Source organism: Sinocyclocheilus anshuiensis, unplaced genomic scaffold (assembly GCF_001515605.1).
Source record: "Sinocyclocheilus anshuiensis isolate Anshui unplaced genomic scaffold, SAMN03320099.WGS_v1.1 scaffold2310, whole genome shotgun sequence".
NCBI classification, from domain to species: Eukaryota; Metazoa; Chordata; class Actinopteri; order Cypriniformes; family Cyprinidae; genus Sinocyclocheilus; species Sinocyclocheilus anshuiensis.
The window spans coordinates 164,211-190,714 of NW_015557685.1; the positions used below are offsets into that span (position 1 = coordinate 164,211).

The 26,504-nt window shown below is 39.3% G+C and overlaps 2 protein-coding genes across 3 annotated transcripts in view; one reads left to right on the top strand and one right to left on the bottom strand.

Moving 5' to 3' along the window:
• The first annotated feature begins 379 nt into the window (after positions 1–379).
• LOC107679325 (uroporphyrinogen decarboxylase) lies at positions 380–26,265 on the top strand. 2 transcript variants are annotated; one of them, XR_001633042.1, is made up of 12 exons: positions 380–516; positions 2,031–2,143; positions 2,254–2,333; positions 2,416–2,478; positions 2,565–2,762; positions 3,938–4,099; positions 4,236–4,373; positions 5,868–5,968; positions 7,177–7,243; positions 7,658–7,984; positions 17,685–17,690; positions 26,256–26,265. XR_001633042.1 is itself a non-coding variant. In XM_016474845.1 (10 exons), exons 1-10 carry the CDS (start codon positions 494–496, stop codon positions 7,820–7,822), a joined length of 1,110 nt encoding a protein of 369 aa, XP_016330331.1. In that variant the 5' UTR covers positions 380–493; the 3' UTR covers positions 7,823–8,217. The 2 variants fall into 2 exon arrangements, 1 of the variants encoding a protein (XP_016330331.1); XM_016474845.1 differs by lacking the exons at positions 17,685–17,690; positions 26,256–26,265 and having other exon boundaries at positions 7,658–8,217.
• LOC107679324 (zinc finger SWIM domain-containing protein 5-like) overlaps positions 14,202–26,504 on the bottom strand; it is a 50,249-nt gene continuing 37,946 nt past the window's right edge. Inside the window, exons 4-14 of the mRNA XM_016474844.1 lie at positions 25,954–26,104; positions 24,652–24,828; positions 24,387–24,563; positions 22,994–23,140; positions 22,567–22,704; positions 20,682–20,939; positions 19,905–20,040; positions 18,453–18,610; positions 18,178–18,341; positions 17,597–17,678; positions 14,202–17,193 (exon numbers count right to left, since the gene is read on the bottom strand). Of these exons, the coding sequence (XP_016330330.1) occupies positions 16,331–17,193; positions 17,597–17,678; positions 18,178–18,341; positions 18,453–18,610; positions 19,905–20,040; positions 20,682–20,939; positions 22,567–22,704; positions 22,994–23,140; positions 24,387–24,563; positions 24,652–24,828; positions 25,954–26,104 (2,451 nt within the window). The 3' untranslated portion in view covers positions 14,202–16,330. The remainder of the gene's footprint in view (positions 17,194–17,596; positions 17,679–18,177; positions 18,342–18,452; positions 18,611–19,904; positions 20,041–20,681; positions 20,940–22,566; positions 22,705–22,993; positions 23,141–24,386; positions 24,564–24,651; positions 24,829–25,953; positions 26,105–26,504) is intronic.

The following is a 26,504-nucleotide window of genomic DNA, read 5'->3' on the forward strand; positions in this document are numbered from 1 at the left end:
GTGATCATTTACTCACACTTAAGTTGTTCCAAACCTGTATGAGTTTCTTTCTTCTGGTGAACAGAAAAGAAGACATTTTGAAGAATGTGGTAACCAAATAGTTTGGTAGCCACTGAGCAGCTAATTGTATGGAAAAAAAATAGAGACCAGAAACTGTTTGGTTACCTGAATTTTTTAAATATCTTCTTTTGTGTTCAGCAGAAGAATTAAATGAATACCGGTTTGTAACAACTTGAGGGTGAGTAAATGATTACAGGGTTTTAATTTTTGGCTGAAATATCCCTTAAATTCCCGTCCACTGTAAGTCCCGCCCATTTATGGTCATGTGACCATTTCAAGATGGCCGCGCCCTTCAGATTGGAGGCGTGACTTTGTTCATTTGTTACAACCGTTATACAGTTTATGGTTACAACACAGTGTCGGTCAGAGACAGAGTAAAACACCTTGTCAAGCCTGCAAACTCTCATTCAACTCTTCTTTGAAGCTGGCAGCAATGGATAAGGACAGTCTGATTCTGTAAGTTAATGATGAATGAATGCTGATTAGCGTGTTATAATGATTTCATTATATGTGTTGTTGTTGAACCGGATCAACTCACTGACAAGATAAAAACGTTCGTTTATAAAGCATCTATCGATTATACAGGCAGGTAATACAAAGTAGGTAGTAGCTATTGTGAGAAAAGTAGTAGTTTAGTAACTAAACTGTGGGAAACTCATATCCCTCAGCTGTCTAATTTAAGTGTTCAAATGTCAGATACAAAAAAAAAAAAGAAGAATTGCAATAATAAGTTTACTGATAAATGTCTTTAATTAAATCACAAAATATGTTCTATTATTTTATAACCAAAGAACATCTCGGTATTGATAATACAATAATGAATAGTAATATAGGGTATCATTATCAAATGTGACCCTGGACCACAAAATCAGTTTTGATGTTCTGTTGATGTATGGATATTGTTAGGATAGGACAATATTTGGCTGAGATATAACTATTTGAAAATCTGGAATCTGAGGGTGCAAAAAAATCAAAATATTGAGAAAATTGTCCAAATGAAGTTCTTGGCAATGCATATTACTAATCAGAAATTAAGTTTTGATGTATTTATGGTAGGAAAATTACAAAATATCTTCTTGGAACATGATCTTTACTTAATATCCTAATGATTTTTGGCATAAAAGAAAAATCGATAATTTTGACCCATACAATGTGTTCTTGGCTATTGCTACAAATATACCAATGCTACTTATGACTGGTTTTGTAGTCCAGGGTCACAAATCATTAATATAATGTTTTTTGACCACTCATACTCGATTGTCTATTTATGTAATTATATATTTACATTTCAATACACATGACATACACTACTGTTCAAACTTTTTTATTATCACAGTTGAAAACTGTTGAAAACATTTTTACAGATTCTTTAAAGAATAGAGTTCAAAAGAAATGCATTTACTTGGAATATAATTATTTTGCAACAATGCAAACATATACACTGTTTTGGTCATCTTTCCTGAATAAAACTATTATATTCTTTCAAAATAACAAAAGAAAAAACATACTGACCACTGACAACATTTGAATGCTAGTGTTTATCTGCATGGCTTTGTATTGTAGACAACAGGGTGTGTTTTTTGTGGCTCTCTCAGCACAAATGCTTATCAAGCTGTGAAGAAAGCGTAAACCGTTAGTCCCAAACAAAAGAAAAAACATACTGACCACTGACAACATTTGAATGCTAGTGTTTATCTGCATGGCTTTGTATTGCAGACAACAGGGTGTGTTTTTTGTGGCTCTCTCAGCACAAATGCTTATCAAGCTGTGAAGAAAGCGTAAACCGTTAGTCCCCTGATCTCAGAAGCCCTTATCTACTCTCTTCACTTGCTGCTTAACACATCTGTGAAACCTGATCATCTCAAGCAAAGGGAGGGGCTTCTGAGTACAAATGATGCATGAAAATTAGTGAAAAGTAATGTTGTGTAAAAGAGTTATTGAGAGATTTTGATGGCTGTTTTCCATCCCAGCCCCAAAGACTTTCCAGAGCTGAAGAATGACACATTCCTGAGAGCCGCTCGAGGAGAAGAGATTGAGCACATTCCAGTGTGGTGTATGAGACAGGCTGGCCGCTATCTGTCAGGTATGTACCAATCTTATGTGCTAAATGTGATCATTTACCATGAAGCTGTTCTTTTTTTATTCAGTATGCAGTGTATTTACCATCTAGTGTCTCTGTGGCTCTATTTACAGAGTTCAGGGAATTGAGGGCAGGGAAGGATTTCTTTGAGACATGCCGCTCTCCTGAAGCTTGCTGTGAGCTTACGCTACAGGTCAGCACCGCTGAGCACCTTCACTCTTACCTGCTTCTTATAACATATTGACTTTTAAAACAGTCTCCATTTTCTGTTTTAGCCACTCAGACGATTCCCATTTGATGCTGCCATCATCTTCTCTGACATCTTGGTGGTCCCTCAGGTGAACGAGGGTCATAATTTGACCTCTGATTTACCGAATTACCAAAGAATATGATGTCTATTTACATATAAAATGTGTATGTCCAGGCCATGGGAATGGAGGTTCAGATGAGTCCAGGAAAAGGCCCCACATTCCCAGAACCACTGAAGGAGCCTGAAGATCTGCAGAGACTAAAGACTAAAGTGGACGTGTCGTCTGAACTCGACTACGTGTTTAAAGCCATCACACTGACACGACACAGAATAGAGGGAAAAGTTCCTCTCATCGGCTTCACTGGAGCTCCGGTGAGAAAACCAAGCAACAATCCTCACATGACTAAAGATACTGCTTTAAAAATGCACAAGATGTTTGAGGATAACAAATCAAAACATAAATTGTTTAGAATTCTATTGGAACCTAAATGGAAGCAAATGTTTAGATGTTTGACAGTAACAAAACAATATGGCTGTTTTGCAAAATTGATCATTTAAACTGCTGCCAACAGCATATTATTAATATGTGACCCTGGACCACAAAACCAGTCATAAGTAGCACGGGTATATTTGTAGCAATAGCCAAAAAAACATTGTATGGGTCAAAATTATAGATTTTTCTTTTATGCCAAAAATCATTAGGATATTAAGTAAATATCATGTTCCATGAAGATATTTTGTAAATTTCCTACCGTAAATATATCAAAACTTAATTTTTGATTAGTAATAGGCCATTGCTAAGAACTTCATCTGGACAAATTTAAAGGCGATTTTCTCAATATTTTTATTTTTTTGCACCCTCAGATTCCAAATTTTCAAATAGTTGTATCTCAGCCAAATATTGTCCTATCCTAACAAACTACACATCAATGGAAAGCTTATTTATTCAGCTTTCAGATGATGTAGAAATCTCAATTTCGAGAAATTGACCCTTATGACTGGTTTTGTGGTCCAGGGTCACATATGATCTATAAACACTTCCATTCAAAAGTTTAGGGGCAGTAAGATTTGTATTTATTTATTTTGAAAGAAATTACGTTTATTCAGCAAGAATGCATTCAATTAAATTTTTATTTCAAATAAATGCTCTCCTTTTGAACTTTGTGTTCATCAAAGAATCTTGGCAAATATGTATCGTGGTTTCCACAAAATAATAATAACTATTTAACATTGGTAATAATATGAAATGTTTCTTGAGCACCAAATCAGCATATTACAATTATTTCTGAAGAATTATGTGACAGTGAAGACTGGAGTAATGATGCTGAAAATTCTGATTTGCCATCACAGGAATTAATTATATTTTAAAATATATTAAAATATAAAACAGCTCTTTTGAATGGTAATAGTATACTGTTTTTACTGTATTGTGTCAAATAAATGCAGCCTTGCTGAGCAAAAACTACTTTCAGAAACAAACTTTGAAATGCTAATGGACATTAATGGTCTCCATCATCATCATCTTTTGTATCTCTTATGAATGGCAGTGGACTCTAATGTCCTACATGATTGAAGGAGGAGGCTCCACGACGCACTCAAAGGCTAAACGCTGGCTCTACAGGTATCCAGAGGCCAGCCACAAATTCCTGAGCCAGCTAACAGACGTCATAGTGGAGTATCTTCTGGGACAGGTGAAAGCTGGAGCTCAGGTGAGAGAACGAATGAATTGAGATCGCGGAGGAGAATGGTTTAAAAATCTGATGTTCTGTAAAGTTTTTATGGACACAGAATGTATGTAATATACAGTCAATTGTCACTAATTTCCTTATCTTGTCTTTCGTTTAGGCTCTGCAGGTTTTCGAGTCTCATACTGGTTGTTTGGGCCCAGTGGAGTTTAAAGAGTTTTCTCTGCCATATCTGAGAGACATTGCTCGCCGTGTTAAAGACAAGATCAAAGAATCTGGTTTGGACAATGTGCCTATGGTAAATAGAGTTTGACGTTTTAATCTCTCTTTAGCTTTAACTATGATTTACTAAGTAACACTTAACTTTATTAATATGTGATTGAAATGTGGAAAACAGCAACATACTGTAAGTGATTCATCCCAAGGTGTCAGTAACATCCCTAGTGAAAAATATATTTAAATGTATTTGAAATACATTTATTTTGTGCCAAGTATACTACAAATAAGCTTTTTTTTATTTATGTACTTAATAAAATGTCCTGCAATTGTACTTTTAGCATACTAAACTGGTATAATTAAAGTCTGCTAAATTGTACAATTAAAGATATACTTAGTTTATTTGATTGTGCTAAAGTGGAACTATTGCAAGTATAGTTCAGGTACACTTTAAATATTTAGCATTTCAAATATATTATTCAAAGATCATACAATCCGCATCAATAGTGACATTAAAACACATTCATATTAAGAAAAGTGCATTGTGCACAAGTAATATGCCAAGTAAAGTTTAATTAGGATTTTTATATCAGTAAGTCTCGAGTTATCTGTCAGTAAATATGTTAATAGATTTGAACTATACTTAGTATGAAATAAATGTATTTGAAATATGTAACTTTTTTTACTAGGAATGAGAAGTGCTGCAATTTATTAATTTATCTTTAAAGGAACACACCACTTTTTTTGAAAATAGGCTCATTTTACAACTCCCCTAGAGTTAAACAGTTGAGTTTTACCATTTTCGAATCCATTCAGCCGATCTCCGGGTCTGGCGGTAGCACTTTTAGCTTAGCTTAGCATAGATCATTGAATATGATTAGACCGTTAGCATCTCGCTCAAAAATGACTGAAGAGTTTCTATATTTTTCCTATTTAACTTGACTCTTCTGTAGTTACATCGTGTACTAAGACCGACGGAAAATGAAAAGTTGTGATTTTGTAGGCCGATATGGCTAGGAAGTGGCTATTCAGAAGATAGTTAAGATATTACACAAACTTAGTGCCGGTCACGTTGGAAGTTACCTAGCTGGGGACTATTTTCAGGCAATGTGGAGTGTTCCTTTAAGACTAGAGCTGAGCTGAAAGCAAGGGACTGTGAAACTACAGTGATATGAGAGGGTTATATTATTATTTTAATTATTATATAATAACAATAGTTAATGTTCATTCAGATAGTTAGAAATGCCCATAATACATTGATATATTTCCATGTATTCATAGTAAACCGTAATCAAACTATTTAGCTGTTAAGCATTATGTTTTTATTGACTTAATAATGAAAATGATTAAATAGTGCTAACGTTTTCTTTTTGAGCACAAGTATCCAGACACCTGCAATGTTACTCTATGCACACTACAGTAAACATGCACACTTGTAATAACATGATTTGCCACTAGTTGTCAGTATCAGGTCAGGTTTTCTTGCAGGCATCTCTTTTGAAAGTTTCCACCGAGAATCTCCTTCAGTGATCCCTCAGCTCCTCTATAACTTTTGTCTTTTCTGTTTCATGTTCAGATTGTTTTTGCTAAAGATGGTCATTATGGGCTTGAGGACCTCTCTGAGTCTGGTTATGAAGTGGTGGGTCTCGACTGGACCATAGATCCGCGTTCAGCACGGTCAGTCACTGAGATGTGATGCAGCTTAGATGTGAGTTTTTCTGATTTCAGTGTTCTATTCAGACAGCGCCTTGCAAAAGTATTCACACTCATAAGCAAGTCTCGCTTCCTGATCTTTTACTGCAGGTTTGTTCCTTGATAGTTTTATTTCAAAGAATTGAAACTCACATTTGTATAGGTGTGATTTTTGGCCTCTTCTTTCAGGCAGATTTGCTCCAGATTGGTCAGGTTTATTAGATTTCAAATAGAGTCACAGTTGGAGTGAGATCAGGGCTTTGGCTGGTCCATTATAAGACATTTTCCTTTTTGTTCTTTAGCCCTGTTTTTAGGATCGCAAGTGATCAAGTTTCACTTTTTTTTTAAATGGATTGTCTTTTACTGTATGTATTTGGACCATCCATTCTTTCTTTTAATAAAAATAAGATGCCCAATTCTGCTGATTAAAACCACTTTTACAGCATAATTCTTATACCACCTCTCGATTCAATTCCAATTTATTTATAAAGCACATAATAATACACACAATACTAATAATTGATCACAGTGCTGTACAAAAAAAATAAAAAATAAATAAAATCAAATAACAAAAATAATACTAAAAACAAATAATACAGGTGAAACTCCATTTTATAAATTTAAAAACAGAAATATCAGAAACCGCCAAATGTCAATATAGGATTTCTAATCGACTAGAATGAAAGGGTTTGGTTGAGTATGAATAGTCCATTAAGGCACTGTGTGTATGTACATAAAGTACTAGTCAAAGATTTGGACAAACAACTATTCTTTATACATTTCATATACAATTTAAAATACATTTTAATAATAGAATAGAATAGAGTCATCAACCAATGGAATTATGGGAATTGTATAGTTGCTGTCCTAAACAAATTAAATAGCTTTTGTTGTTGTTGTTTTTTTTTTTTAAACCTATTTTAGATTAAACACTCCCATTCAAATAGTGGCTGCTCTTCTTACACTATCTGGTTCAATTAATCCATTTCTAAATAAAAAGTTAATTGATTAAAAATGTAGTTTTGTAAAGAGGTCCATACAGAACCACAGGTATATTTAAAGTAACTTTTAGCTAATTTTTTTTAAGATCATGAGAAACTTTTTCAAACCTTTGGCTGGTGTGATGTTTGACTGTTTCTCAGTGTAAGAACTGTTCTTTATATATATTTTTATGTTATGTTTGTGCTTTTCAGTATCAGGACTGGAGGAAAAGTTAGTTTGCAAGGCAACATGGATCCCTGCGCTCTATACTCCACAAAGGTGAGGAAAGAAACAGCTCACAACAGAATCATGGATCCTTTGAAACCCAACCAGTTCTCTGCATCACTTCAGTTTAGTCTACGCTGTATAGAAGTGTTTTGTGCTTCAAAAGCATTACTTTACTTCTGGTTAGTCCATTTAAAAATAAAGAGGCCATTTTGTCTTTACAAATTTAGGCCCTGCTGGAAATATGAGCCGTAAGAGCAGCTGTTTTCCACACAGAGCCGCCTTTGGCTTTCATTGCTCGTTCATTACAAGCATGGCTTTCATAGCATTGTCTCAATGCCTCCGAAATACATTTTTTCCACCATCGTTTCAGAAGTTATGGGGGTGTTTGAAAAACCGTAGCTCATAGATTTTGACCTGATGTATGATATCCAACACAAACACTTCTTTTCATTTATGTGTGATCAGGAGCGAATATCAGAGATTGTGAAGAGGATGTTGGAGGGCTTTGGCACCAAGGGCTACATCGCTAATCTGGGTCACGGTCTGTACCCCGATATGGACCCAGAAAATGTGGGCGCGTTCGTAGAGGCTGTTCACACACACTCTCGCCAGCTCCTCAACTGCAAATAAGACGCTACTCTCCCATCAGAAGACCTGAAGCACAGGAGAAACCACAACTGTTGGTGTGCAGCACTATAGCATTAGATATGTCACAGGGTGAACCTCTCGCAAAACCTGTCCAAAAATGTCCAGTCATATTTCACTCCAAAATGAAAAGAAATACAAAAATATGTTGTGCTTAAAGAAAAAGGACTATTAAGTACATACATTTCACATTTCCCTCCAAAATTCTCATTACCATAATGCAAAAAGATTCCCATTTACAGTACCATAATGTGAGAACAAAAAAAAAGAACTATATGAAGAGTTTAGATGCAAAAGCCTCCAAGTGCTATCGGAACTTTTCTTCTAAAATTAGCATTTTTTCTCAGGCTCCTGTATTTATGTTCAGTTATTTCACTTTAATTGCAATGAAAAGAACCTGTTCATTGCCATTAAAGTGAAATTACTGAACCTAGACATGACAATTTCAGATGGCATATTTTTTATTTTTTTTTCCCCAACAAAAATTATTACATATATAATATACTTTTTAATTTTAATTATATATATATACAGTGTATATATATTTATTATTATTATTATTATTATTATTAAAATTACAAAGTATACTATATATGTATATTACTTAAATTAAAAAAAAAAGTATAGCTCGCCTTAATTTATGCTGATTTTAGTTTTTTTTTTAAAAGCAGTTTAAAAAAAATAAAAATACTGTATTACGATAATAATCATATAATGATATCAACAAAGTAAAATCTGAATGAGAATTTGAGGGTAAAATTTGCCTATATGCCAAACATCTTAATTGTCTGAAATGTCGGCTTCATTTTCTTTATGCAAAGTATCATTTCTTTTTTTCTCCTAATGATTTTGTGGTGAAATGTGACCCAGATATTTCAGGCTTTTGAGAGATTCGCCCCAAAAGGCTGGTCCCGACTCATTTCAATGATTATGTAGTATTATGTATTATGACTATTTTACCTACTTTTTATAATGGCTCCACACCAATCCATCTAATCTTTAATATAATTTTCAGTCGAAACATGCCTTTCTCAGTTGGATTGATGTGTTTTCATTAGAGCCGATGCACTGTACGATCACAGAAGAATGTGGAATAAGTGAAGGATAAAATCTGATTAAATCCGAAGCGCTGTATGGGTTTGTTTTTAATGCAGTACCATAGTAACATCTGGGCTGAGACTGTCTTCACTGGAATTGTGACTGACGCTAATGAACCTCCGAGAATGTGTGTACATATCAATGGATGTTTTATATGACACGAAATAACGAGTGATCCTTTTAAGACAAACACCCCTCAGGGGAATTTCTCCGAGCTGAATGTCACATACCTAAATCACGTGCAACCATTTTTTTTTCTATTCCCTTTGTTTTGCACGAGCCTTTCGGTGGGGGGGTTCACTCTCTTGATCTATGATTACTGTCTCTCTTACTGCTTTTCACATTTAGTAATAGAAATGTTAATCCCAGAGGATGTAATACCAAGCGAGGAATAAGCACCCCGGGTAAGAAAATCCTTAAATCCAGTTGTTTTTTGTTTTTGGGAGGGTGGGAGTGGGATTCCCCAGCAACACATCATGTGTTGTTTTGAAGAACCCTGAACTTCAAAACAAGGATTTATTGGAATTACTATACATTTTTCAATTGTGTTAGTGTTTTCAGAAACCCGTTTGTGTATATGAAACGGCATAGTTTTGATACGAGCTTGCAGATCTGTCATTTGTCAGCGTAACAGAATGATTACTAATTCACTGTCTGTTTTACAAGCAACCACAGACTGTAAATTGAAACAACATGATGGATGTTTTTCCACACACACATACGGTCATTTAGTGTGAAATGGTAGCAGCTGCAGCCCTCTTTTACCCTCATCTGCTGGTGTGCGGTGTTGTCAATGCAGGATAAGTCTGGCCTTGATTGTGTGTTAGGTGCTGTAAGCCCCGCTGAAAGAAGAAACGTCCTGTAATCAATTTGCTGATTAGTGTTGTTGGATTTTTAAGCCCCTGTCGCTCGCCGCTAGTTTGTGTCCATGGAGCACAGCTGTGATTGGGGGGCTGGGCCCTTTTCCTAGTGAGGCACAAGCGCATACACACACGTGCACACACTTATTCTGAGATTCCTCAAGGGGCTCCTGGCATTATTTTTAATTGCAACAATGAATCCACTAAAAAAAGCTGAATTCCCTAAGGTCTCCTTTAGGAAGCCACAAGGGGGATGAAAGTGGGGGTTTGGGCTCAATCTCTCAGCAAATCAGCAGGCCTGAAAATCCAATATGTTCCTGCAGACAGCAGGCTGTACATCATTTGTCAGGTCCTGGCACTATCACTGCTTTATCAGATAGGAGGGTTTTGGGGGGCTTGGCCTAAGATTGATTTGAAATCTTGGGGACGGATTTCAAGTTGGTGTCAGTATGGTGGAGTCCAACTTGTAAAATTTAAATGATTAAAAATGTGTTTATTCTAGGCTGCTTTTCTTACAATGCCATGTTAACAAAACAAAAGTGTGAGCATGTAAGTTAATTTTTGTTGGGCAAAAAAGGTCTATTATTTATAGCAATGTATGAAGCACAACTTACACAGAAGTCACTTTCGATACAAGCAGGTTTCTACCAGGGTTGCCAGGTTTTCACAACAAAACCCGCCCAATTGCTACTCAAAACTAGCCCAATCGTGTTTCGAGGTGGGTCCCCCGGTAAAAATCGCATTCCGGGGGTAATATATGTTTTTGGCGGGGTTCCCCTGGTAAAATTAGCATTTTAGGGGCTTAATATCATGTTATTGGGGTCACTTAAACCCGCGGACATGAAAAACAACCCGCAGTAAGTGTTAAAGTAGCCCGATTCAACAGGAAACCCACGGACTTGGCAACACTGGTTTCTATCAGTCAATGCTGCAAATGTGTGACCAACTCGAATCTGTTGCAAAATCTGCATGGGGAAATATTTCACCCTCAAACGACATTCCCAAATATGTGTTGCTCAGTGCACTGAACCTAATGCTTGAGTGAGTGAATAATGCAACGACTTACTCGAAAACGTTTGTTGCCACTAATGGCATATCGTAATCTGCAGAAACGGATCCCCACCAAGACGCTTTGTGACAGTCTGTAATGTGCAAACATGCTGCGTTTTCTCTGACAGCTTCACTCTACATCCCCAGTCACCGCTGCCTACTCTCTGAGCATGGCCTATACGGGATACTGTTAAAATTACTTCACTTGACAAAATGTGCACACAGACGATACAACAGGAGTGCATATTAGAAGGTATAATGATATAATTCTGTAAATAAAATGTATAAACTACCATACTTTAATATACATGTGTATATATTACATCTAAGTGCATTTATATTTAACTATTCAGTTGTTAAAGGGATATTGCACCCAAATATTAAAATTGTGTCATTAATTACTCACCCTCATGTCTTTCCATCAGAACACAGGCTCTGTGGCTCCAAAGTCTGACACAGCTGGTAAGAAGAAATGGTTGAATAAAGTCGTTATTTTTGTTTCCTTTGAGCACAAAAGGTATTCTCATCCCTTCATAAAACGAAGGTTGAACCACTGATGCATTTATAACACTATAGGCTTACTTGGTATTACCTTTGCATCAAATAACAAAAAACTAGTTTACACTAGTGGGTGTTTCTGGCTGTGGGAGAATTTGACATAACTCTCCGACTGCCATTATCAATCTCACTATTTTCCTGTCTTATTGAAGAGAAAACCAGTGCTTTTGGATTCTTGAAACTCCGCTCAGCCAAGCAAATTCGAGGCCTGGAAGTAATCTGTATAATTTTACATCAACCACTGTATTGTGAACTTGAAATAACAATGAACTCATTAACAATGAGTATATTTTTTAGATTTCCATAAACTTAGATTAATAAATGATGTACTTGTTATTAAAAAAGTGTAACCAATTACACATATCACAGCTGTTCAGCTTGATCTTTCGTTCTGTTCATCTCAAAATATGTTCTTTCTTCCGTAATCCACTACAGCTCTCCGTTCCCACTCAGCCCACCCCACCTCCCACCTAAAAAAAAAAAGTCCCAAGCTGCCCCACCCCTCCTTACCCAGTCTTCCGACACCCCAATTACAGAGGGATTCTGGGAAAATCAGAGCAGCAGAACAGAGCTCTGCAAATCAGCTCCCCTATGAACACAATATGTGATTACGCTGACAGCAGAACCTGCTATGCAGGGTGCAAAGGACAAAGCTTCCTCTCACTGCACAAACCTGCCCAGAAGCACAACAGTTCTCAGAGTTGCCTGACAGGCTCGTGTGCTCCATGACTACGTTTAGACGTCCTCTTTCTCATGATGGGTTGGGTTCTAATTAAAGAAAAGCCTCCGTAACATTGTTACACGTATAAACAATGCTTGTTTCCCCCCACCAAGCCCAACACCTACTCCTCGCTCCAATCTGACAGGCTCAGCCCGCGCTGGAAGCTCACAAGGTGGGGAAAGCCAATTACTCGTCTCTCTTTTCCTGGCGTGTCACTTCTGCTAAATCACTGAGCTAAGGAAATGCCTTCTCTTTGCAGCGTGTCTAACAGAGCCAGCCCCGTCCATATTTCAGCCGGCAGCACTGCCATGCTTGACAAACACTTACTCAGTGGTCCTCACAGGAACGCGGCGCTGCACTGGGTCCAAGACACAATGAAGAGCAGCAGCTGTGAGGGACCCTGATGGATGGGAGTTTGTATAAGCAGGCCCAAAGAGCATTGTTCCTGTCGACCGCATCTCTAACACAGTCGATCACTCTGAGACGAGGTTTTCCTGGAGTTTATTGTGATTCAGACGCGGAGTTTCTAAAGAGGAGACAGGAGGAGAGCTGGACAAGATGTGTGGTATCAAGCTTTTTTGGCATAACTGCAGTGATATTTCTGACCTCATGACACCAAAATTGGAGATGCGTGTTAGCATACGGATCAGCATAGGTGTTTGAAACTTAAGTTTATTTTTTCAGTATTTATCTTCTGAGGAAACGGATTTTAAAAATCCCCTTCACACAAATTTGGGGTTAGTAAGGTTGTTTTTTCTATCATAAATACAATAAATATCGTAAAACATTGCATTTTAAAATAACTTTTCCATTTGAATATATTTTAAAATCTAACTTATTCCTATGAGGACAAATCCATTACTCCACTCTTCAGTGTCACATGATGCTTCAGAAATAAGTAAAATATGCTGATTTGGTGCTCAAGAAACATTTGTAGTTGTACTGCTTAATATTTTTTTGTGGAAACTGTAATATATTTATTTTACACAATTCTTTGATGAATAGAAAGTTCAAAAGAACAGCATTTGTTTGAAATAGTTTTTCTTTTTTTACAATGTAAATGTCTTTACTGTCACTTTTGATCAATTTCTATTTATTTGCAGCCCTAGTACCGGTAAATGCAATTGCAAGCGTTTCATATAATGGGTTCATCATCTACACACAACTATATGGCACTGGACGGTATCAAATTAAAATAATATTAATAATAATAATAATAATAAATAAAAAAATAAACAGCCATTCAATGTGCTAAATTCCTTCAAGAGAAAAATACATCACAGCAATAAGACGGACTTGATCTAGCTGTATATAATATTCAGTTTAAAAAGAGGCAAAGACGTGTTTCACACTTTATTCATAGAAAAGCACTGAAATTCAACACAAATCATATAAAATGGTAGTAGCATTACATAAATAGTAATAAATTTTTGCTTATAGACATTAGCTCAAGAGGTTGCACAAACAAAAAGTGTTGATGAATTATACTTTTGTGGCAACAAATACTGGATACCTTTTTATAATTCAGTAGCACAAAGAGGCGACAAACACTTTCCCTTAAATTAAAACGAAACAAAATCAAACAGTAGATGAACTAGTGAACAATCTCTACCAGCGATTATTTTTTTTCCTTCTAAACTCTAGGGACAGATCAAAACACTGGTACAGTTAACACATACAGACACTTAAGAGTATGGAAGAGAGAAATCAAAAGCCAGAGGAGGTTATTCTCTTTTTGCAATGCCATTGGACCAACTAGTTAGCTACAGAAAATGCTCGTTTTTTTTTTTTTTTTTTACCTTTTTTTTTTGTTTTTTTTTTTTTTTTTTTTTTTTTTTTCCTTCTAAACTCTAGGGACAGATCAAAACACTGGTACAGTTAACACATACAGACACTTAAGAGTATGGAAGAGAGAAATCAAAAGCCAGAGGAGGTTATTCTCTTTTTGCAATGCCATTGGACCAACTAGTTAGCTACAGAAAATGCTCGTTTTTTTTTTTTTTTTTTACCTTTTTGTTTTGTTTTTTTCTTTTTTTATATATTTTTTATTGTTTTTTTATAATCGAACAGGCAGCACTATTATCATTCTGGAGATGTGTTTATATAAAAAAAAGAAGAAAATTCCCTAATCTGTGAGCTTTCTCTCAGGTCCGTCGACTGAGCTCCCTGACAGAGCCGGTCGAGGAAAAAAGGCTGCATAACGTGACTAACACCTTGCTGTTCCGAGTATGCCACAGCTGAGGCAACAAAATAAAAAATAAAAAAAAACCTCTGTGAACAAAACTAACCAAAAGTGGAAACCAGCAAACCATTTAAATGAAAGTGACCAACCTTAACCAACAACATAGAGAAATCTCCTCAAGATTTAGCCATTAATGAAGCATCTATCAAAGTCTCGATTAGGCAATGGTAAGTCGCAACCTCAAAACAGACCCTATTGCCCTCAAAAAGCCCCAATACAAGATAATCATGACCCTAAAGTACGAGGACCGTGTCAAAGCGAAGGAGAATAGAATAGCAGATGCCCTTCATCCTTGTTCGGGCCAGTCGAAGGTGTAGGTCCGTTTTCTCTGTGCTGTACTCCACTGACATTGGCAACACAATGTCCTGAAACACATGCAGTGCTTTCAGAGAAGACTATAAGGCTTCAAAGTAAAGAGTTGTACATAGATCAAAGGCAAAGTCCATCCAAACTCGAAGCTCGTGCAGATTACTTTACTTACAAGATACAAACGGTTGAATTTTGGGAGAGCGCCCCCACCCCCGAGCCAAACAAGGAGAAAAGACAGAGGAAGATCGGGGTGAAGAGGGCAAATCTTGAAGTGGTTCTGCATAGTCTGTTCATTAACATTTGTCCTCTCCTTTCTTCTTCTTTACATGCTTCCTCTTGCAAAAAAATGTATTACAAAAAAAAAATTAAAAATAAAAGAGGATACAAATAAAACCGTAAATCAGAAATGTACACAGGAGCACCTGAGAAATGTTTCTTAAGTCTTTCCTCTTACGGTCGTCACATTCCCAGCCCAACAAATTCAAGTATCCCAAAAGAAAAACATACAGTTATCATAAATAATTATAACTTTACAATTTTTTGAATTGACACTTTCATATTTACAATATCTTAAATGCTTATGCTACTATTTTTTTCTGTTTTGTTTCTTTAAGTGATTCCCTGAGAACGGAGCTGAGCATCTCTCTTCTCGTTTTCCTTCAGATGGAAGCTGCGGAGTGCATTCTAAGTGTTCGGATCCACTGGGGCACTTGTGGAGGGCGGAGGTCATGGAATGTGGAAGATATTACGGTACAGTTTAAAGCCAGCTAATTCCTCGCTCTGCCAATATAGCTGTTTTTGTCCAATGCATCTATACAATTCACCTAATTTGTACACAGTAAGTAATTGCTGATCCGAATGCGTCGTGTAGGGGGTGGAATTTAATGAAGTGCTAGTACATATATATTATTACTGCTACTCAATCTCACACAAGTCTTTTTGTTTCTGTTTTCGTTTTTCCACTGAGAGGTAACAGAGAAACATATATGGCTGATATTGATGGGTAAATATCTCTGTTTCGTTCAAACTCAGCAAGACCTGGAAACAGCACGGAAGGACCGAACACACGAATTTTCGAACAGAGATTAAGATGAGCCGATAGAAACAAACACAGGAGAGAGGGGAGGGCTCACGTCTTGTGGCTCGCTTGAGTCGTGGTTAGGAGGTTCGGCAGAGTGTAAGTTTGAGGTGATGTGCGTTAAAGCTGATCCGTAAAATACGATCGAGGTATGAAAATAACACTGTGTGTGAGCGTTTCAGGAATGACCGTTTTGATTCGAGTGTTCAAGCCCCTTCCAAAACCAACCAAACGCCTCCCCCATTCTCAAAATTTACCACAATAATCATTTGGTTTCTCTTTATGTGCCACTTTTACATTTTTATCACAATATCTTGATTAAACGAAATCAAGAACGAGCCAAAACAAAAACATAAATGGTCAAAATTACAGTTGTTCTTCTCCCCTCCACAGGTTCGACCTGGTAGAATAACTTAGTGAACGGAAATTGTTCACAATAAAAAAACGAGACGAAAACAGATCAAAACAAAACAAACAAAACTTAAAATTTCACCAAAGATGACCAAAAAAAAAAAAAGGAAGAATAAAATAATGCCTTAAATAAATGAAGAATGAAAGAAGAACGAGTTCCCCGCAATCAACCGAAACGTTCCCGTACCAACATCATGAGTTTCTTCTTGCCCTTATAGATCTGTTTGAGGTTGTCTATAAACTGGGCGAACTGAATGTGGCCGTCTTGAGCCAAAAGGAAGGTCTCGCGTGCCTTACTAAGGAACTCGATGAACTCTCCGTAGTGGCGCGGGCTGATGTGCGTGAGGCGGGAGTGGGTAGTGTTGATGTAGGCGCTGATCGTGGCATCCAGTAGCTGTCTCAATGGGGCTTTGTCAGTGCTCATAAGCTTGCCTGAGTTACGTCTGCCAGGGATGCCGGCCAGGCCGGGGGCCGTCATTGTGCAGCGCCGCAAAATGTCCGAGAGCACCGTGGCGCAGTGAACGCTCTTGACCACCAGAGGGATGATGGCAGCCAGCTCGTTCTTGCCCAGCGAGTGGCTGAGAGCACAAGCCCACAGCACGTCGTTGATGGCCGGATGCGTGTCTTGGTTGTAGGCCAGGTTCAAGTGGGTCATGGCGAGAGACGCCAGTTTGAAGGCTCGAAGGGGGTAGCCGCGGTGCTCCATGTAGCGGGCGATGGTGAAGAGCTGAGAGTAGGTCATGCCCGTGGAGGCGGCGTCGATGACTATCTGGTAAGCCGTCTCGAAGGCGATGTGGTCCTTCTCACAGAGGGTGAGGGCAGACAGGGCGCAGTTTTGGGGGTCCTTCATGGCGCACTGCAGGGCCAGGGTGCGCGCGCAGCTGGCCAGCTCCTCCCGCTGTGGGTAGTCGAGGCTCAGGCGCAGGATGGTGTTGTGGGACATCACTGTGGCTGCCACTATGCTGGTCGCTTCGGTGGGGGTGAAGAGAGTGTACCAGCTCTGCAATATGCTAACCAAAGCTCTCAGGCCTGCAATGAGACAAAAGAATCAATCAGAACAAGTTTTGCTTGTGCTTCTACATGCATTTATAATCTACCCAAGCCATTCAACTTATCTCCAATTTCAGGGAAACAATCGAGTGTTTGAAGGATTAAATACACATTGGGCGTCACCCAAGTCTGTTGGAGCATGCGCAGAGGTCAACTGTAGTCTGATTAATGTGCATACATGCTGGACAAAGCTGAGCTACAGTCGCATTATTTAGGTCAGTTAGTTTGAGTTCGACAAAATGGATTTCAGTCAAACTGCAGGGTTTACATGACATTTAAAAAAGACAAAACTATTAGAGTGCATGTCAGTGTCTTAAATGAAATGGGTTTTAATAAAAAAAAATAATAATAATAATTAAAAAAAAATCAGTTTGATACAGACCGACTTCAGTAGCACATGTGACTAACCAACGAACCATCTCCCGCCGCCTCCAGTTGAGTGTGGAAAGAGTCATCCTCATCACCTGCAGAGAAATGTCATATTGCATTAGACACACAAAAGATTAGTGTACTGGAACTAATACGCAGAGTGTACATAAAAACACTGAAAACTATTAAAAAAAGGCCATTATATAAAATTAAACTGTAATGAAATTGTAATAATATTTCACAATATTACTGAATCTTTACTGTATCAAATAAATGCAGTCTTGATGAATGAGAAACTTATGTCAAAAGCATATTTCTGAAAAATCTTACCAAGCCCAAACTTTTTTTCTCTTTTTTAATGTAAAAAATGTAAACACATATGCTCATTAAGTTAAACATCAGAGTGCCAAAAAAGGTTTATATGCAGATAAACAGAGAACAATGGGGCAAAAAAAAAATCTCACTCTGGGCTCACTGAAAAATTTAGGGTGACCTTAACTGTAGGTTAATGCGTGGTGTAGGATCACGCATGTGAACACACTCACTGATGAACAAAATAAACCAGACACCACATAAGGATACATTTAGATTTACCTGAAGGCCGAGCTCCAGCGCTACATTGAGCAGTGTGATGTCAGGAGGGTTATCTGCAGGAGTAGCGATCTTAAAGGCATCCTGGGCCAGTTTGAAGATGAGGGAAGAGGAGTGGATGTGCTTCTGAATGGCCTCCAAAACAGTCCGCAATCTCAACATGTCACCTAAGACACAACACAGACTTCTCTTAGCTAAACACAGGCACAGCACATAAACGTTTGTTTAAAGTGAACCTCACATGACTTGTGGGGAGCGATCGTGTGTGTAGCGCTCACCCTTAGCAGCAGTAAGCATGGTGGAGGCCAGTTCACACTGCTGAGACTCCAGGTGGCCCAGTGTGAACCAGCGTGGATATCTGCTGGGTACTATGGAGATGCCATGGTGAGGGTGTCCTATGTCACCTGAGGGAGCCGTGGACTCCAGCACTGGAAGCCTGCAGGGAACATGATTATTCTGTATTAGTCACACATATAAGACTCTAGTTATTCACATAGCCTATAACAAGACTGAAATATAAGCTTAACAATTTTTTTCCATTTATTTTCTGTTGCTATGCACTGTTTTCTAGTCTTTCTCTACTCAGTTTACCCAGACACGATTAGCAGAATACTGTGTGCTATTTTCTGCTAGCTCTGTCTGATGGCAAGTGATTAGATATAGCGTTCTACACTCTGCTACTCCTGCCTGAGTGAACATATTAGACCACACCACCAGCTCAGACTCACAGAAGGTGCACAGAGGGAGCAGTGCTATTGATTGTGTATTAGTGAGGACTGTGATGAGCTAGACTCGGATAATGATGCCTCAGTGCAGATATACAGTAATAAGGTCCCACAGAGGCTTTATATAGCTGGAGTCAGTATGGGTAACACATCATGTGGAGATTCAGTCTAATGTGAGGAAATGTGCTCAATAAATAAAGGTGAAAACAATGCACACATTTCACATGAACATGAAAAACATGACAGAGAAGAATATCCAACACTCTTTTGCAAGTTGCTGCATTATGGTGTGACTTATAAATGCAAGTTTTCTTTCCAGTTTTGATGTACACTACTGTTGAAAGTAGTACTGTTTAGGTTAGTATGTTCTTTTTAAGAAATAAACTTTACTTCAGCAATGATGCACTAAATTGCTCAAAACTGACACGTTTCAACATTGATGAAAATAAGAGCAGCAAATCAGCATATTAGAATGATTTCTAAAGGATTATGTGACACTGAACAGAGTAATGGCTGCTGAAAATTCAGCTTCAACATCGCAGAAATAAATTACATTTTACAATTTATTAAAATAGATAAAAAGTTATTTGAAATTGTGATTATACTTCACAATAATAATGTTTAACTGTATGTGTTATCAAACATATACAGCCTTGGTGAGCATAAGAGACTTTAAAACCATTAAAAAAATCTTTGAAAGAGGAAGTTTGTGTGGGGCATTACAAAGGGCTCATCCCATTTTTTTTTTTTAAAGGAAAAAATAAAAATAAACTACAGAATTTATTTACATCACAGCCATTTGCTACTTGCTAGTAAGATGCGGGTGTTTTGGGGGAGGGACATTCTCATCCTAGAGAGAATCTGATTGGACATCAGTACAGTACATCATGAGTCGACATCCTGTTTTGGTCTGTTTTCCCACATAAGACCCCATTAGGATATTAGCATATATAAACCCCATAGATAATACACATGGACTTTGGATGGAGAGAAATAGAGTCTCACCTCATTGCACGAAGGCCCAGTTTGTACGCCAGGTCTGTGTCATGTGGCAGGAGGGCGGTGAAGAGGTACTTGGCAAACGTGTGCATGGGAACGCTCTCTCTGTGGATGACCTCCCCCAGACCACTGAAGGGACCACCTGGACATACGGAGAGAGACAGAGAACTGCACATCAGAACTGCGCTGTCCATCATATCAGATTGCAGGGTTGAGTCAGGCTTGATGGACAGGAGGCTGGTGAGTCAGTGAGGGCACACACAGCAAGTGAGAGAGAGAAATCTGAGTGGAGCGTATTGCTGGGACGGCTGGGGAGGACGATGAGAAGGCAAACAGGCGGCAAGGCCTCATGGGCTTTGACAGAGTCTGTCCTCCCTAGTAGCAGCGCAGATGTCTGCTCTAAGGTTACGCCGCGTGTCAGTGGGAGGCTTAGATGGAGGGTGGCCTGTTTTGGGGAAGGGAGTTGGGGACACTGCAGAGGCCAGCCTGCAGATCTTTTTACAGGCATAGCGCTCCCTCGCTCTCACTCACACACACACACACACACACACACACACACACACACACACACACACACACACACACATATATATCCAGGCTAGAGATAGAGGAGGAAAAGATAAAAGTAGACAGCGATCCACATGGGGGAAAAAGGTTGTGGGAAAAGCAAGAGAACAGTAAGGGGAGGAAACAGCTCCACACAGGGAGGATAGGGCCTACAGGGTGATGACAAGAGCAAAAGGTTGAAAAGTAGACGTGATATTAAGAACAAAGAGTTTGTACCTTCTAAAAGGAGGATGGCTTGTTTGCGGAGCGTTTGAACTAATACGTCATCCAGCTCCATCTCTTGCAGCTTGGCCACGATCTGCTCCTCGTTCCGGCACACCTTGTCCTGGGCGTACAGGCCCTCGGGCATTAGCCGCTGCTGCCCCATACCCATCAGCGCCACCTCTAGCGCCAGCGCCAGGTACGACTCCCCTCCATCTGGACATCCCCACACCGGCACATGCTGGTACACTGGAGGCTTGGGCTCACCCGAATCTATTTGGACACAAAGTGCTGTTTGTCAATGTCAGTTTACAGCTTGTTGCACATGTTCTTTTTGTAAAGAAAAAGCAATAAACAAACATTTTAGGAAATAAGGCAAGCACATATAGACTACCACTCAAAAGTTTGGGGATGGTACGATTTTTAAAATGTTAAAATGAAAGAAGTCTCTTATGTTCACCAAGGCTATATTTATCTGAACAAATGTACAGTAAAACTAATATTAAAAAATAGAACATTTTGACTACATAAGTAGTATTTAATTTCATATTGTATTTATTTTAAAATATAATTTATTCCTGAGAACGCAAAGCTGAATTTTCAGTGTCTTCAGTGTCACATGATTCTTCAGAAATCATTCTAATATGCTGATTTGGTGGTCAAGTAACATTCCTTAACAGTGTTGAAAAATGAGCTGCTTAATATTTTTGATACTTTTTTCAGGATTCTTTGATGAATAGTGGGTTCAAAAGAACAGTATATATTTGAAATTTTTGTAACAATCTTAAAAAAATAATTGCTGTTACATCTTTTAATAAAAGTATTTCTTTCAAAAATAAATAAATAAAATCTCTTACTGACCCCAATCTTAGGTAACATAAAAACACCACAGACTGTATCAGTCATCTGTATCAGTGTCTAAGGATATCTGTACCAAAACGGAGGAAAAACACCATCTGTTTGGTAAGAATTTAGACCCTCATCACCAACTCACTTAAATCCTCTGGCAAATTTATCCTGTTGGCCAATTCTGTTTGTACAGTGGGCAACAGACAGGGATCAATGGGTTCACCGCCATCTTGCTACACTGGAAAACAACATCTCTACTGGTATCTCACAATCATCCCACACAAAACAATTTGACCAAGTTACGTGTGTCCTATCCAGTGCTTTGGTTTACAGTAAACCACCTAAGTATTAAAGCAGAGGGGTTAGAGGGAGCATTGTTTTGGCTTTCCACACTGCTGCCGCTGCCGCTACAGCTGCTGTTGCTGGTCCTGCTAAGCTAAGATCCTGACCTTCGGACGTTCTGATTGGATAAAACCAAGAGTCCGCCCCCATCCCAGCACATGCCAGATGTTTCCAACTGTGCAACAGAGTCAAACAAAGAGCCATGCTCTCTAGCACACATACAAACATACAGTGTAATGCACAACAGGCGCACACACAAGCCAACACGACCACTACAGCGCCGTGGCCAAAAGGGAGCGCTACGACGGGACAAGCGCACAGATATGCACAAACTCTTCCAAGTCACAGTACCATTTGCCAGTATTATTCAGGCACACAATGCCTCTCTGTGGGTTCCTCACTACAGGAATACAATGGCCGACACTTTCCATTGGCCTGAGCTGGGAGGGATGTATGGAATGCAAATGCTGATTGATTTTATACGTTTTACACCACTGAGTGGGCAGAATGACCTTTCTGATACAATAGCACCCCTTAACACTACTCAGAAAAGGAGGGCAATTGTAAAGAGTGAGGACATGGGGATCCAGCAGACTGAATGAAGCTCTCAAAGACAGGCCAGTTGCTGAGCGAGGAACCAAATAATGCCCAAGGCGTCTCGGAGAGTCGTAAAAGGACAGAAGCCCAGTGACAGCCTATAATTGTGTACCTCCGGTATCCATGGTATTGTCATCCTCCACTCGACACGTCTCCGTGAGGGTGGTGAAAAGGCAGCCAATGGGGTCGAGGGGGTGGCCCACCCAGCCCTCCAGATTGGTGGTGTTGGTCATTCCCCTCTGCAGCAGTTCTAAGGACACAACGGGAGATATTTACTTGTATTAGGAACATATGCATCAACATGTCAATACTTAAATTACTATGAAACAAGCACTCTTTTTAATTTTAAAAGCACACGTGGCTGTTCATAAAATTTCTGTTAAAAAATTAAGAGTCCTGCAGTTTTCTTTTAATGTCTACATATACATGTAGAAATGGTCACTATCGAAAAGATAAGGCTTCTGATTAACAATAATGAATTCGTCATGAGCATTTGGAGTAAGGCCGTATGTTATGCAAAGCAGATCAATGTGTGTTACCTTTCTTCTGATGCTTGTATATGTCTAATTGCCGTTGCTGTTGGAGCCAGAGGGTGTTGATTATAGCAACAGCCAGTCGCAAGGCTTCTCTGGGGTAACCATGGGAACGCAGGGCATCCACCCTGGCGCATGCTGTAGGCACGTGATCTGGAACGAGTCACGTGATACAGTATAAACACGGTGGGGCTCCTTTCAGATGGGACGGTTTCAATTTCAGACAAAATTGTAATGGAAGCTCATGCAGAAGTGAAATCAGACAGATTACGACACAGCAGGAAGTGTCTTACTGAGAGTGACATTTCCTCTTTTAGACTTAAGGTCCTGTCACACCAAGAAGGAGAACTATAAGTGATAACTATATTGGTGTCCACACCAACCCACAGTAACATTATGTTTATTTTTAGGGCTAGTTTAAAGGGCTAGTTCACCATAAAATGAAAATTCTGTCATTAATTACTCACCCTCATGTCGTTCCAAACCTGTAAGACCTCCGTTCATCTTCGGAACACAAATTAAGATATTTTTGATAAAATCTGAGAGCTCTCTGACCCTCCATAGACAGCAATGCAACTGAAATGTTCCCAGATCCAGAAACGTAGCAAGGACATCAGTAAAATATTCCACGTGACATCAGTGGTTCAACCGTAATTTTTTTACTTTTCAGCATACGCGCGCTGTCAACTGAATGTGAACAACGCTGATTTACGCTGATTACGTTCTGGGGTACGCTCCAAAATGGTGGAAGACGGTAACTCGGGGAGAGGAATTGCTGATTAAATTATGTTATTATTGTTTTCTTTCCGCACAAAAAGTATTCTCGTAGCTTTGTAAAATTACAGTTGAACCACTGATGTCACAAGGACTATTTTACAGATTTCCTTGCTACGTTTCTGGATCTGGGAACATTGCAGCTGCATTGCTGTCTACGGAGGGTCAGAGAGTTCTCAGATTTTATCAAAAATATCTTAATTTGTGTTCCGAAGATGAACGAAGGTCTTACGGGTTTGGAACGACATGAGGGTGAGTAATTAATGACAGAATTTTCATTTTTGGGTGAACTAACCCTTTAAGTGTGTGCTGCAGGTACGTCATCTGTTGATTTAAATGTTCAAGCTCATGTAGATTCTAAATGGCTGTCAATGTTTTTATTGTTCTTCAGCTGGAAAAGTGATTGCAACGACATTGTATCTCTGTATCCTTATTGTTATAGCTGTGGTATGGACTTCCCTATTCTCATAGAATTAGAGTGATTATTAAAACTTTATAGTGGTGTGAATGTGTCTTTATTGTTCAGAGTCTGCTGTAGGAAAAACTTGCATTGCCTGGCTGCTCTGAACAGAATCAACATGGACAAAAATAGCTTGAAATGCCTGAGAAGTATGTAAATACGTACCTAGCCACAGTGGCAGGCCCTGGGTGTTGAAGAGCAGGCTCTCTCCCTCTCTCTGGTAGGCCGGGGACATGTAGAAGTCACTACTGATGATTCTCTGCAAGTGACTATCCTGCCAGTGCAGGTCACAGGCCTCCATTGCTCTCGTGAACACCGTTCTTCTAGGCCGGGCCAGTGAGTCTACGCAGAGTAAAACATAGTTATGTGAGCCACAGACATTGAGATAAGTGGATAATTTCAGGTTTGTATCAACTGATCGGAGGCTTACCCTGAGCCAGGTTGCTCTGTGGCAGAGCGTTGGTGATGTTGGGAAGCTCGCTGCCGTAATTGCCATCCTCTAGAGGGCAGATGTCCATGTCTCCCCATTTCTTCAGCTGTCTCAGCCAGCCGCTCTTCTCTTCACTTTTACAGTGCGGGTTCAGCACGATACACACCCACAACGCACCTGCAAACCCACAGCACAGTCGTCTTTATAACTGAAGTGTGGCTTATAAATGAGCGAGGGAGAAACTAAAAAGGTAAAATGAGCATAAAAGGATAAAGAACGGAGATTTTAGGTTGCCACTTTTCCCGTTTTTATACACTTTTTAACTGGTTTAGCTGTGAACGTAGCTTTTGATTTGCTCCTAAATGTGAAATGGAAAATCGGCGCATTTAATAGATGAGGCTCTAGCGCATCAATGTCAAACACTGGCACAGGGTAGCATATGAAATTTGGCAGGTGTAGGGTTGTCTGGTGGGCTCGTGTAACTGGCGATGCCTTTTTGTATCTAGGTAACAGATGGCTGGCCTGTGTCTTTTTCCACTGCAGTCATGTACACGCAGCCCTGATTGGCCAAATTGCTGAGCTCCGGCCAATCAGAGTGGCTGTCAACTAAAACACTGAACTGTCTTGCACATTTATTAGACGCTCCGGTCACAGTGATGCGCCTGCTCTTGCAAAATCAGAATGCATGGTCAACCTGGCAGGTGCGCCTTGTTTACAGCTACAACCATTTCGAAGGAAAAGGAAGCCAGAGATGCAGCTCTCAAATGAGCCTCTTCAGGATGTGCTCTCATCAACCTCTTTAAATGGCCCGATCAATAGGAGGCAGCTTTAAAGCTCATTGATCTTGGCCCTTTCATGCTATCCCGATAGAGGTGGGCGGCCGGTCCTCTGCATGTGCCGCATACTAAGTCAGTCGTGCGCTGATCCACTTGCCCTGACTGAACTGCTGCAGGTCAGACGGTGCACATGCACGAATGTGCTTAAGGCTAAGGATATTGAACCAAGGACCAAAAGAGTAAGTACTAATGATTAAGGTTTACAGAAGAGGGATGAGGTTGTATACGAAATACGAAATTGGGCTAATTGTGCTACGCTACTAAAAAATGTGATTCGGCCTAGTAGGACACTTTACTGGGTCATCATGTGTTGTTGATAAAGGAACCGCATCCTATTAAACAGCCATAGGCCAAACCTTATATCTAACCCCTAAAATCTCTGATTGGTTGATGAGAATGTTGTTCCAGGACAAACAAGAATGATGATAGAGAAACATGCCATACAAGTTAAGAAGAAAAAACTCACCCAGCTCATCCCAGAGTTGTCGGCATTTGTCGGTCATGCCTGTGCCCTGTTGTCGCCACAGAGATAGACGTGGGTCAGCCATGAACTGCTCCGTGATGAGCGTGAGCATCCGCGCCCCATTTGAGTCGCGCATCCTCAGCATTTCCCTCACCTGAACAAAAATCCTGGTTTAACCTCATGCATCACGTGCAGGACTAACACACACCTGTATCTAACAAAAATCAGCATCATATTTTGAAGAACAAAGCAAGTAATTAGTACATAAAGCATCTTATACAGTGAAAACAGCACAAGTGTTTTAGCTGAAAGGACTGTGAGATCAGGATGCTTATGTATGTGTTTGAGCACTATATTCAGCATCAATATCAAAGGCTGTAGTGCAGTCCTTCAAATCTTCCGATAGCAGACAGGTAAAGCAATGAACTGCACTGGCTATTGAAAATAAGAGGCAGCTTGACATTTCATTAAAATACATTGATTTAAATGGGCCTCCTAGGATTTCATGGGCCCGTAATTCACCATAATAGCACATTTCGCACTGAGCATTTCAC